This window comes from Panthera tigris, chromosome A2 (genome assembly GCF_018350195.1).
Source record: "Panthera tigris isolate Pti1 chromosome A2, P.tigris_Pti1_mat1.1, whole genome shotgun sequence".
Lineage (NCBI taxonomy): Eukaryota > Metazoa > Chordata > Mammalia > Carnivora > Felidae > Panthera > Panthera tigris.
In genome coordinates, this window is record NC_056661.1 from 2,817,233 (window position 1) to 2,830,095 (window position 12,863).

At 58.5% G+C, this 12,863-nt stretch overlaps 1 protein-coding gene and 1 long non-coding RNA gene across 9 annotated transcripts in view; both read right to left on the reverse strand.

The window, feature by feature from the left end:
* PIP5K1C (phosphatidylinositol-4-phosphate 5-kinase type 1 gamma) overlaps positions 1-8,852 on the reverse strand; it is a 49,603-nt gene extending 40,751 nt beyond the window's left edge. For 5 of the 7 annotated variants that reach the window (XM_042977759.1, XM_042977757.1, XM_042977761.1 and 2 more), the window contains exon 1: positions 8,678-8,848. In XM_042977759.1, coding sequence (XP_042833693.1) covers positions 8,678-8,771 — 94 coding nt within the window. In that variant the 5' untranslated portion in view covers positions 8,772-8,848. Of the gene's footprint in view, positions 1-396; positions 892-8,677 lie in introns of those variants that run through there. The other 2 variants (XM_042977758.1, XM_042977760.1) reach the window with 2 other exon arrangements.
* On the reverse strand, positions 1,046-3,803 carry LOC122236542. 2 transcript variants are annotated; one of them, XR_006214581.1, is made up of 4 exons: positions 2,147-3,803; positions 1,665-2,037; positions 1,351-1,499; positions 1,046-1,178 (listed from the first exon to the last, which is right to left on the reverse strand). It is a non-coding gene; the product is annotated as an uncharacterized LOC122236542 (long non-coding RNA). The 2 variants fall into 2 exon arrangements; XR_006214580.1 differs by having other exon boundaries at positions 1,351-2,037.
* Positions 8,853-12,863: the final 4,011 nt, after the last annotated feature.

Sequence of the window (12,863 nt, forward strand, 5' to 3'; positions counted from 1 at the left end):
CATCGCGTTGAGTCAGGCCGTGGTTTCTTGGACCGTGACCGCTTTAGTCCAAGCCACCAAAGGAAACATGAGCTGGACTTCCTCAAAATGAAAACGTCTGCTCTGCAGGGTGCCCGGCCAGCTCAAGTCAGGGCAGTGTGCGACTCAGGATCTCGGGGTTGTGAGCTCGAGCCCCGTGTGGGGCACAGAGATCACTAAAAAAATAAACTTAAAAATAACGTTTGCACTTCAAAGGCCACCACCAAGAAAGCGGGGAGGCAACCGACAGAATGGGAGAAGGTATCTGCCAATCACAGGTCTGATGAGGGAATTGTATCTAGCATATATAAAGAGCGCTTACAATTCAACAATAAAATGAACCCAAACGAAAAATGAGCAAAGGATCTCAACACGCACTTCTCCGCAGGAGGACGTACAGATGGCCAGCAAGCCCAGGAACACGTGCTCCGCGTCACTGATCATCAGGAAACACAAATCAAAACCCCAGCAAGACACCACTTCACGCCCATGAGGACGGCTAGAATCAAGCAGACACACGGTGACAAGTAACGTCCAGGACGTGGAGAAGTCAGAACCCTCACACACGGCTGGTGGGACTGGAGAGTGCGGCAGTCATCCATATGTCATGGACACTTCCCGTAACCAAAAGCGGGAACAACCCAGATGTCCGTCAACAGACGATCGCCATCCATTTCACGGAACGTCACTCGGCCCCGAACGGGAGCAAGTCGCCGACACGCGCTGCCCCACGGACGGACCCTGAACACAGGACCCAGCGAGGGAAACCAAGGGTGAGGGCATCCTAAGGCGGAGAGAGCACATGCCAAGGCCCTGTGGGAACAGGACAGGATGCTCTGGGGGAACAGAAAGCCAGGGTCTGGGGTGGCTGGAGGGGAAGGTGTGCCTGGGGGAGCTGAGAACGGGGGCGGGGGTGGGGACGGTCTCGGGGGGGGGGGGGGCAGAGCCCGGACCACCGGTCGACCCCTCCTCCCCCAGGCTGAGACCCACTCCCACGCGTTCCGCCCCCTCCTGCATCCCCGCCCGATCTCGATCTCACTGCACAAAGCGAATGTTCCCGGAGTGGTAAACAGGAAGCCTTGCAAAGGACGGGGGGAGGGTGGCCATGAATCCAGAACTCGGCAGGCCTTAGGCCGGCGGACGGCTTTCCAAAGCTCCGGCTTTCAAAAGAAAGAGAAAGAAGGTTCCAGAACTTTCGCCACTCTTGCCACAAACACAGCTGCGCACACGGCCATGCCAGGCACAGGCCTCCCACCAAAGTCCAGGCCGGGGGCCCGAGGGGACCAGGTGGGCTTCCCGAGGGAGCCGAGAGCGGGGGCGAGGCTCACTCACAGCTGCTCAGGCAGAAGGTTCCGGTGCTGGGGTTGGGCCCGGGAGACCAGCCGCTCCCAGGTCTCCGAGTGTGACCCCGGATCCTAGCGAGGGACCAAAGATCGCCATCCAGGACAACTCTGGCACAACGTGGATCCTGACTGTGGACTCTGCACGGATGTTACACTTCCTGAACTTGATCTCTGCACTTAGCGGAGGGGGCGTCTGCCCGCAGGGTACAGAGCTGCTCACCATTCCGATTGTGCATCTACAGACCCACCCCCCCCCCGGCTACCGCAGCCCCCGATCGGTACTCGGGAGCCCTTCCCGGTCACCTGCAGACGCACGCGGGGCACCGAAAACGGTCACCTCCCGTGCACGCGTCCAGCCGAGCGTAGTCTGCTTCCTGTCTCCCCTCTTGTGCTGTAGACGGGGGCCCTTTCTGTGGGCTACTGAGAGGCGGGTTTTACGCTTTTGTGCCGTTTGTTGGTGGTTTTCACCGTTCACAGCGGCCCAGAGCTGCGGTGGTCGGGTGTTCCTGAGCCCAGAGGACGGCGACGCGCCTCAGAAAGTGCGTTAGACACGCTTCCGTCCGGCAGGAGTTGGCGCTGCTCGTCACGAGGTCGCTGCTAACGACGCACCAGTACGTATCTGACAAGGGTCTTTACGCAGAAGCACACACAGCGTGAGGTTGCACACGGACGTGATCTGGTGACGAAAACGTCGGCACCAGAGGCTCGCGGGGACCTGCGTGTTTCCCAGGAGCCGCACCTCAGTATTCCCAAACTCCACAGAACTGCGAATAATGAGAACCCACCTCTGTACTTAAGGACGAAGGGGCTTCCTTCCAACTGACTCTCAAAGGACCCGCAAAATCGCACACAGGCGCTAACACCCATTCAGAGAGATGTGTCGGCAGCTGGCCAATCTCAGCTAAGAGCCTCGGGCTGTTGCCACAGTATCTTGCAACTTTTCTGCAGGCTTGAACGTTTTCAAAATACGACGTTAAAAAAAAAAAAATTAAAGGGACGTGCGAATGCAGAAAACCACCTCGAATGACTGACGGTTGGTTACCTCCTCCTAGAAACAGAGAGGGCAAGACAGAAGTCCTCCCTGTCTCCTGACCACAGGGCAGGCTGCTGCTTTTTGAAGGAAACGTGTTATTACTTGTAGTTACAGGCTTGCCTGCTGCAAGAAGACAGGCAGATGAACGGGACAGAATAGAAAGTCCAGAAATAGACCAGCCGCATGCAGGAATCTGGGATGTAATAAAGGGGGCATCTCAAATCGGTGAGGCAAGCAGATTTTCCAGAAACCGTTGGGGCAACCCCGAGCCCCCTGGAAAACCGTGGAACGATGAAATCCTCATACACCGTACGCGGGGGCACGTCCCAAATAGAGCAGGACTTTAGAAAAAGGTGAAACTACCTTAGTACTAGAAGAATTAGAACCTCAGGACGGAGAACACGTTTCCATCCATGATATCAAACTGAGAAACCGTCAAGGAGAGATGGATAAACTTGACCACATAAATATCAAGATACCCACCCGAAATCAACTATCATCATAAGAGAAAATGGGGGAGGACTACTTACGCCTGTGTCACGAATTAAAAAAAAAAACAACAAAAAACTTTCACGATATATAAAGAGCTCCCACAAATCAATAAGAGAAAGACTGGTAGCCCAATCGAATACGGGAAAGACGCAGCCCCGTGGTTCCCATAAAACAGAGAGAGTTCCGAGATGTGCGTTATTCAACGTGGGAAAAGGGGTGAGCGATGAAAAGCGGTGTGGCCCAAGCGCACCCCAGAGCGTCCTTCATACACAAATGCCCAAACGGCACCCCACTCCTTAAACCTTCAGCGGCAACCCCACGCATCCAGAACAAAGGCCAAGAGACGTGTGCGTGGCACACGTACGAGACAGAAAGCAGTTGTGACAAAACACCGGGGGTTCCTTTTTCCAACCGAAGTCACAGGCTAGGTCCCCAAAATGCCTTCACTCAGTCTGGCTCAAGCACTCAGGGCGCCCTGGGCTGGACCCCGAGCCCTCCAGCGTGGCTCAGTGGGGCAGCAGGTGCAGGGCCCTGTGGCTAATCCACCAGGCCAGTAATCCCCACGGTGGGCAGTCCGCGGCTCCAGGCCCTGCTGGCCAGCTGGCGGCAGCAGGCAATCCCCAGGGGGGTCTCAACCTGCCCGGTCACGAGTGGTGACACGTGTCAGTCGCAACGGCAGGCAGTGCGAGCAGGAAGGCCTGGGAGCCCGAGACCCCCCTGGAGCCTGGGCCCCCCCGGCGATAAATGCCGATGTCGCGTAGCTGTCTGTCATTCAACGAGCACCACCCCGGGGACCTCGGGCCTCTCCCGATTCCTGTCCCCAGTGCCCTCATCTTGAGAGGAGCTGGGCTGGGGGGGCAGGGGCTTCACTTGCTCAGAGGCACAGCTGTCTGCGGCCAAGGCAGCGTGAGACCCAGGCTTCCCCGCCCAGGGTCCGTGGGACTCCACCTGCCTTGCCTGCCCCACCCCCATCAGTACGACCCTGCCAGAACCTGCTCCTTCTCAGGCCTTCCCCACCCCCCCCCCCCAGCTCCAGGGCACAGACCAATCCCTTCTGGCTTCTTCGGCTCCCTCACCCCCCTCACCCCCCATGGCCTCCACCCAGGCTCCCAGCACAACTCAGCACCACTCATCTGGCACCTGTCCCGGGAGGCTCCTTCCCGACCAACTAGCCAGAGTGCTGCGCCAGGGCCCCCCAACGGCCCCACGTGACTGGCCTGGCCCATTTCAGCCCCCCCCCCACGACAAGAACTTTGTTTCCGTGGCTCAAATGAGTCAAGCTCATTCCTACCTCAGGGCCTTTGCACAGGCCAATCCCTCTGCCCGCTAACCCCTCTCCCGTGGCTGCTTTTCTCACTTAGGCCACTCCTCCCCGACCACCCCGGCTGCAGCTTGCCCCACGCCGGACACCGGTTTCTTTCCCCTCCGCGTGCTCACCACGGACCAGCACGCACTCATTCAGGGGATGGCAGCATTTTCCACAAGGCGCAAGACCGCGGGCATTTCTGACCCTGCGGGCCATAAGGTCTGTAGCACAAAAGCCGTCACAGACAGCGTGTGAGTGGGCGGGCACGGCTGCGTGCGAAGAAAACCCGCCCGGCAAAAACTGGTGCTGGGTGGGACTCGGCCCAGAAGGCAGTCTGCTGACGACCGGTCCTCTCTGTTTGCTTGCCCGCCACCGTCATCCTGACCCCCGCCGATCTGAGAGCCCACGACAGCAGGGAGGGAGCCCCCGGCTCACTGCACCTAGACCCGCAGCAGGTGCTTGGCCGATGTTTAATAAGCATCGTTCAAGGGCTAAGGAGTAAGTAAGCGACCGCCCGCGCTGGGTTCTGCGCGGGAGGGGCATGCAGCACGGGGGCCTCTGCCACCCACGCATCCATCTGAGGAGGGAAAGTCCCCGCACCCACATGGGCTTGCCCACGCGCCTGATGCCCTTCTAAGGGCTTACGAGTCAACCCGCTTGATTCGGCCCTAGGAGAAAGGGACAGTCATCGCACCCGTCTCACAGATGGAGACGCTGAGGCCGAGTGTCCCTGGCTGGTAAAGGATGCAGCTGGGATGTGAACCAAGGGGTCTGGCTCCCAGGCCTCTCTCCACGGAGGGGACCAGACCGTCAGAGGTGAAAGCGTCACATCGCCAGGAAGCGTCCAGGGCAGAATTCCAACTGGGAGATTCCAGCCGACTCGCCACAAGGGGATGAGGGACCACTCACCCACAACCACAGAGGAGGCCTCTGGCGACAATGCCCCAGCCCAGCCCTGTGGGCCCTGTGTGCCGTCTTCTCTCTCTCCTTCAGGCCTCCCTCCGTCAGGGGAGGCTTCACTGAGGAGACATTTGAGCAAAACCTTGAAAAAACTAAGGAAGCAAACGACACAGATATAAAGGACAAACGTTCTAGACAGCCGGCACAACGGCACAACGTGTGCAAAGGCCCTGGGGCAGGGGCAGGACCAGGCCTAGGAGGAACAGCAAGGACCAGGCCCAGGTGGCTGGAGCAGAGTGGGCAAGGGGAAGACGAGGGGAGGGGAGGGAGGGGATGGGGCAGGTCGTGCAGGGCCTTGGGGGCCTCAGGGAGGACTTGGGCTTTTACCCCTAGGGAGGTGGGAGCCCTAAAGGGCTGTGGGCAGAGGCGAGCAGGACCTAAGTCAGTTTTTAACAGGAACCTTCTGGAATGAGCTGTAGGGTGCATGGGAAGAGACGAGGGACCAAGCCAGTGACGGATGATGGGGCTAGACCAGGACTGGCAGAGAAGGAAGAAGTAGGCAGATTCTGGGTCCATTTTGAGGACAAAACCAGCATAATCTGCCACCAGATTAGATGTGGGAGGGGGCTGGCGGGGGAGGGGGTGCTGGGAATGAAGCCAACTGCTCTGTGCTCTCACGCAAGCAGGAAGGATAGGAGGGAAATGGCTCGAACACCAGACCGCAGCACGGGCCAAGAGCCCACAGGCAGATCACGGGCCCCGTGAATGCATCCAAACCCCCAAAACCAGCGGAGAACCCCATCGGGCCCTTTCTGGACCAAGCCTTGGGAGCAAGGAGCGGGGCATTTACAGTAACCAGATTCTAAACCCCAAGATGCCATTTCCCCTCCATCAGATTGGCCCAAAGCACCGAGGCTGGTAACATTCAGAGCTGGCAACGCTGGCCAGAGTCTCTCTCCGCCCCTGCCAGACCTTTCTGGAAAGCCAACAGGCTTCAGATAATAATTCTCAATCTGCTCGCCATGACCCAGCCATTCCAGAACAGGGACTTCAACCGCCAGGAAGTAGTTAGAGGGCCACAGTCGGGGGCCACGTTCAAAGACGTTCCCCACGGCACTGCTTCTCACAGCAGAAGGTGGACGCCAGGGGCAGCCAGAGTGGCCCTCAGCAGCAGGCGGGCGGACTCGTTAAGGGCTGGTGCCTAAAACGGGCTGTCCCTGCCGGTCACCGGGCACTCTCGACGTGCCGACGCATGCTAACTCCGGTAAGGCTCACAGCCAGCCCCAAGTAGGTGTAGGTATCACCCCGTTTTACAGACGGGGACACCGGGGCCCAGAGAAGTCAAGGCACTCGTTATTCAAGGCCACACCGCAATCGGGTGGAGGCCGGACAGTATGTCTGGGGCGCGCGCCCCCTGAACCACGCACGGGATCCCTCCTTCCGAAGAAAATAAAAGTTGATACCCACATGGGGGGAAATCCACGGTACCGCGGATAAACAGCAAACCACGTTACGGAACAGCAGGTGTGGTGCAGTGGTTTCTCGTCCAGGGCGACTGTGTCTCCAGGGGACACGGGAGCCGCGTGTGGACGCTTAGGGTCATCACAACCCGCGAGATCCCGGCACTGAATGGGCGGGGCCGGGGATTCTGCGCAACACCCCACGGCGCCCAGGACGGGGCCTCCGAAACAGAATTCTCCGGCCCAAACGTCAGTAGGGCCGAGGCGACGACCCCTGGTGTGGCATGGAACCATCTTGGCACAAAGACGCTTAGGGACTTCTCTAATCCCTGAGCAGGAGGGAACCTGTGGAGACTTAACTGCCCAAACTTAGGACTCACATCAGGAGAAACGGGCCCGCAAGGGAAGGAGCAGCTTGTAATTTTAAAGCGAGGGAAGTAAACGATTTGCTGGGGGAGTCAGATTTCTGCGCATTTTGGTGACAGGCAGTCGCGGCTGACCCCTTATCTTCCTGGCCCCCACGCTCAGACCCAGCCACCGCTGGGGCCTGGGGCTTTATCTGCCCCCCAGTGGCTCACGGAGCCCCTGATAAAATAAACGTCTGCTATGCGGCTTTCTTGTGGTCACTGAGTCTTGGGCTGTTTTGTCTCTGACCAGCGCAGGCCAGAGGGCTGATAGCGGAGGTCAGGGGTTTGATAACGGAGCGGGCTGGGTCCCCGAACCGCGTCTAGGGCTAGCCAGGCCAGGGCACCAGTCCCCGCCCAGACCAAGGGCGAGGCAACAGGATGGTCGGATGAAGCGGGTCATCCACCAAGCGCTTCCAGAACCAGGGGGACGCTCGCTGGCCCTGGCGCTCTCTCTCCAGACTCCCCCCACCCCCCCGCCGCACACAGCAGACCCCGCCTGCCAAGGAAGCTTCAGGAGGCCTGGGGGAGAAGGAAGCCGGGTGCCCATGTGGGTGTCTGCAGGGCCTCTGCTGGTGAGGGCTGCCTGAGGAGGATCCTGCGGATCCGGAAACTTCTGTCTGGAGGCTTGAGAATGCCACCCAGAGGGAGCCTTGCAGGAGCGGGGGCCATTCCTCTGGGCAGCAGTTAGGGAACAGCAGGTGGGGGGAGCCCATGGGCCGCACCAGGCCACCGGGCTCCCCCCACCTGCTGTTCTGAAGACCGAGGGAGGAGGCAGGGGCCCTACACACCAGGAGCCGCCCCCCAGCGTCCAGGTAGAAGGCTGGGGCGGGGGCTATTTCTCCCCCCTGACACTTGCCTGCAGAGCCGCGGCACTGAAGGCATTTTGAGAAGCCACGTCCTTAGCCCCCCCCCCCCGTGATAAGGAGGTAAACTGAGGCCCGGAAAGGCAATGAATGGCCACTGCACCGGAGACCGGGGCTGGTGACTCCCACGAAGAGAAATGAGATAGTCAGCAGGCCCAGATGGCCTCGAAGACCCCCCACGTCCACGCGGGCAGCGCCTGCCCTTCACCACCGATAAGCCGTGCCCATAGGGGTGACTGCCCGTGGAAGGAAGGGGCGATCCCCCAAGCGGATGCCAGCAAGGTGGGCCCCCCCCCCCCAGCAGTGTGTCCAGGAAGGGGGAGGGGGCACATCTGGGACAGTGTCGCCTCCCTGCTATGCCCACCTAGGAGACCTGGCCCCTCACCGGCACGGCGGTACTCCACCATCCCACACGCCGACAGGCCTGGGTGGGATGCCGTCCCCAGGCGCCCCCGGCAGGGGGCGGCGCACCCACCCACAGCGTGGTCTCACCGCCCCCCCTCCAGACGGGAGGACCCGTCTTCCCCGCGCGCCTCCGGAGGGGGCTGCTGCCCCCACGGCCTCCCAGAACGGGGCCCCGCACCCACCCCCGCGGTCCCCCCCCACCCCCACCCCCCGGCATCCCGGGGAAGGGCGGCGCCGCCCCGAGCCCCCCAGGCGGGGCGCTCCATCCTCCCCCGGGCCCCGCGTCCCATCCCCCCCCCCCGCGAGCGCCCCCGAGTGGAACGTTCCGGCCTCGCCGCCGCGGGTCCCGCCGCCCCTCCGGCGCTCGGGCGGGTCCACTGGGCCCCGGCGGGGGGAGGCCAGGCGGGTCCACTCGGGGAGCGAGGAAGGACGGAGGTCCGGGACCGTTACCTGCCGCCGCCCCGCTCTCCGAGGCCCAGGACGCCTCCGAGGTCACGGCCCCCGCCTCGGCGCTCTCCGCCTCGTCCGGCACCTCCAGCTCCATGGCCGCGCGCGCGGACCGGCCGGCGGCTGCACCCGAGCTGCGGCCGCCGCCGCCGAACAACAACCGCCGCCGGCCGGAGGGCGGAGGGAGGGGGCCGGGCCCAGGGAGCGGGGGGCGGGCCCGGGGGCGGGGCCGGCGTGCGCCGTGGCGCAGCGCGCGCGCCGCCAATCGGGGCTCGGGGGTGGGCCCGCGTGCGTCTCCGCGCCTCGAGCGCCCCCAAGCGCCCGGGGGGTGGAAGGGCAGCGGCTTGCCCTCGGCTTAATCCTATTGCCCTAATCCTCTCGCAGGTAATAAACACGAGTCATGTCCACGGTTAATCAAGTATCCACCGTCATATTGCAGGTGACACTGACTTATGGCATACGCTTTGTCCTACGTAGGAATTCTAATGGCATAATAAGTGAGTTTGATTTGTGTTATATGCACAGTGTATAAATGATGCGGTATTGAGATAGACATACTGATACCATTGCTAAACGAAGTACGACATTATTATGATGCATATAGTGTCAACATATAACATGCGAGTATCATATATAACGTATGACATCACGTACAACATAATGGGACGTAAGTTACAAGTGACAACATGATCAAAAGCCAGGCTGGGCGCTAAAGCCTCTGCATACGATGCGTAGTTAGGGGCCTATTTCTTGTTTCCTTTTTTGTTTGTTTCTTTTTACTGCTAATACGTTCCCAGTACCTAACATAGAACAGAACACCTAGAATAAAATACATATTTGGTAGTATTGATCAACCAGATGGGAACTGTTATCATTTCCGTTTTACGCACCAGAAAACAGGAGCTCAGAAAGCTGAAGCCACTTGCTTGGAATCACAAAGAATCGTTACCACGCTGTGCCTCAGTGTATGAAGAATGACGAGGGGCGCCTGGGCGGCTCCATCGGTTGGGCGTCTGACTTCCGCTCGGGTCATGATCTCGCAGCTTGTGAGCTCAAGCCCCGAGTCGGGCTCTGTGCTGACAGCTGGGAGCCTGGAGCCTCTTCAGAGTCTGTGTCTTTCTCTCTCTCTCTGCCCCTCCCCCGCTCACACTCTGTCTCTCAAAAGTAAATAAACATTAAAACAAACAAACAAAAAAGAATAATTGTGTTCACTCCGTCATTAAAGTTTAATGGTGAATTTATTAATGACATGGCTAGGAGGTTACTAATTCTGAGGTCACGATTCGGGGGATAATAAATGTTGGTATTATTAGGTTTATTCGTGACTAATGATTTCTGCCGGGGGATAGTGGGGGGGAGCCTGGGTGCCCAGCTAGTGAGGGACAGACCTAGGATGTTTCCACCCAAGCCTGTCTGACTCCGGAGACTGTGTGGGGCGCTTGGCAATGAGATGATAGGGAATCAGGAAAATGGAGGAGGCCACAGTCACACCTGGAGGTTACAAAGATGTTTCTGAAATGTTCTCCATCAAAACAAGGACACAAGTCAAGAAAGGGAAGGGATGGAGAACAGAATTCAGGATGTGGCAAAAGGAATCCCCAGCTTAGCTGGCTGTGCACCCTTAGAAGACAGCCAACCCGTAGTGGACTGGAAAGGCTCAAGGGAATCGGAAGGTGAAGGATAAACACGATGTGTCCATCCACACGTTGGAATATTATCCAGCCTTGGAAAAGAAGGCAATCTGACACCTGCTGCAATACGGACGGACCCGGAGGTCCCTGTGCGCGGTGACAGAAGCCAGACACAGAAGGACACGTCCCGCGTGACCCCACTCACAGGGGGTCCCCAGAGGAGTCCCATCTGTCCACAGAGAGCGGATGGTGGGAGCCAGGGGTGGGGCAGGGGGCGGGGAGTCCGTGCTTTCTGCGGACAGAGGCTCAGTCTGGGGAGATGGAAAGTTCTGGAGACGGGTGGTGGGGGCGGGTGCACGACAGCGTGAGCGTGCCTGATGCCAGTGCACTGAGAGACGGTTGAGGTGGCACATTTTACGTTATGTGCATTTTACCATCGTTTAGAACCAAAAAAAAAAAAAAAAAAAAAAAAAAAGGCTCCAGGAAGAGCTCTTTGGACACACGCCCTAGACAGATCTCCTGAATCATCTTGAATCTGTTTTGAAAGAAGACGAGAGCAGGGGTTCTCGGACCAGCAGCGTCGGCATCAGCATCACCTGGGAGCTCGTTAGACGTTCCCAGGGCATCAGACCTCCTGTATCCAACACACCCACCACCCGCGGGACCTATAATCCGGGTTTCAAGGACCCCCCCCCCCACGCCCCCACCCTGACACTCCAGGCGATTCAGATGCCTGAGTTTGAACACCACTGCTTCAGACACGTGGAGAAGGGCCGGGGGTCGGGCCAACGATAAGGATAAGGACGAAGAAGCGAATTAAAAAAAAAAAAAAAAAAAATCAACTCTCAGGTTGATTCTGAATCTCTCCTGGAAGGAAGTCAACACTAAAACTGAAAACACCGAGAAGTGGCAAAACAGGTCTTCTCTAGACACGCGGAAGTGTATGTCAGTCGGTTGAAAGTCGGCGGGGCCCTCTGGGAAGGGGGAGATTGTGGGGTGGCAATGGTACCGCTAAGTTTAGCGAATCGAAATGAGAATTAGACCCTTCGGAGTGCGCGCGTTAAGCGCGCGCAATCCTGAAAACACACGAAGATAATAAATAATAAATAAAACACCCCCAAACTAGTGTTGCTGTGGGAGGCAGGAGAGCTTGGGCAGGGAAGGGGGAGGAGGGGCGAGGGTCTGGGGGGGCGGGGGGACGCAGCTTCTGACCCTCCTCCTTCCTCCTCTCACATCCCTGCTCCTTGGTTCCCATTTTACAGGCTGGGAAACGGAGGCTCCCGGCTGGGGCCGGTTTCCTGGTTTCTGGCGCCCCCTGGTGGCTATTACCGTCAGCACCAGGGACTCCACGCGTCGTCTATGCTATAATTCACTCATTCATTCATTCACTTTTGCCACAAATTATCTACTGAGCACCTACTGTATACCAGGCGCTGTTCCAGGCCACGGAGACACAGGAATGAGCAAGACAAAACCGCTAAGCTCAATGAGGTGACAGTCTGCAAAGGCGGATAAGCGGGCACAAGACACAAGGTAGTTTCAGGTGCTGCTAAATGCTTCGGAAACAATACAGATTTGGTACCACGACGACAGAGCGGGATGGATAAAGACGAACTTAACGGATAATGCGTTAGGATGCATTAAGCGCCTGCCCCGGCGTGGTCCCATGCGACCATCATGCAAGCCGATTTAAATGGAAAACTTCCAATGTGGTTTTAAATGTTCTAGGAATCACAGTTTGAAGGGGGAAAAAGTGACCAGGGAAGGTGAATTTTAACAGTATGGGGCGCCTGGGTGGGTCAGTCGGTTGAGCGTCCGATCAGCCCCCCGGGGTCATGATCTCACGATTCCTGAGTTCGAGCCCCACATCGGGCTCTGCGCTCTCGGTGCAGAGCCTGCTTGGGATCCTCTGATCCTCTCCCTCCCTCTCTCTCTCTCTCTCTCTCTGCCCCTCCCGTGCTCACCATCTCTGTCTCAAAAATAAATAAAACATTTTAATAAAAAAAAAAATATGTCGTTTAACCCAGTACATCCGAAGTATTGTCATTTCAACGCGGAATCAATATTAAAAAGAGCGACGCGTTTCACCTTCTTTTTCGCATGCTGAGCCTTCCAGACCCACGTGTGCCTTACACTCACCCAAACCTTGTCCTTCCGCCCCGTGGGTGGATAGTGGCTGGAGGGTGCGGGCCTACTGGGCGCCCACTTGACAAACACGCATTCATTTCTTCGACCTTCGAAACAGCCCTAGGAAGCAGGTGCTTAGTGTTTTCCCCACTTCTCGGGCGAGGAAACTGACAAGGCTCGGTGACTTGCCCAAAGCCACCCAGCAGGGAAACGGTTGACCCTTCCTGGCCTCGGAATCCCGGCAGGAGAGCCTGGGGCCGAGAGGCGGAATTGGCGCTCAGATCTGTCCGGTGGGAAGTGGACCGTCTCTCGGCAAGTGCAAGGGCTTGGCGGTCTCGGGTTCAAGGACTGTAGTGAGAAGGGGGGCGGGGGTTTCCCCCCGAGGACCTGCCCGCCTGTCCCAGTCCCCGCACTGATGCCAGGAGCTCAAG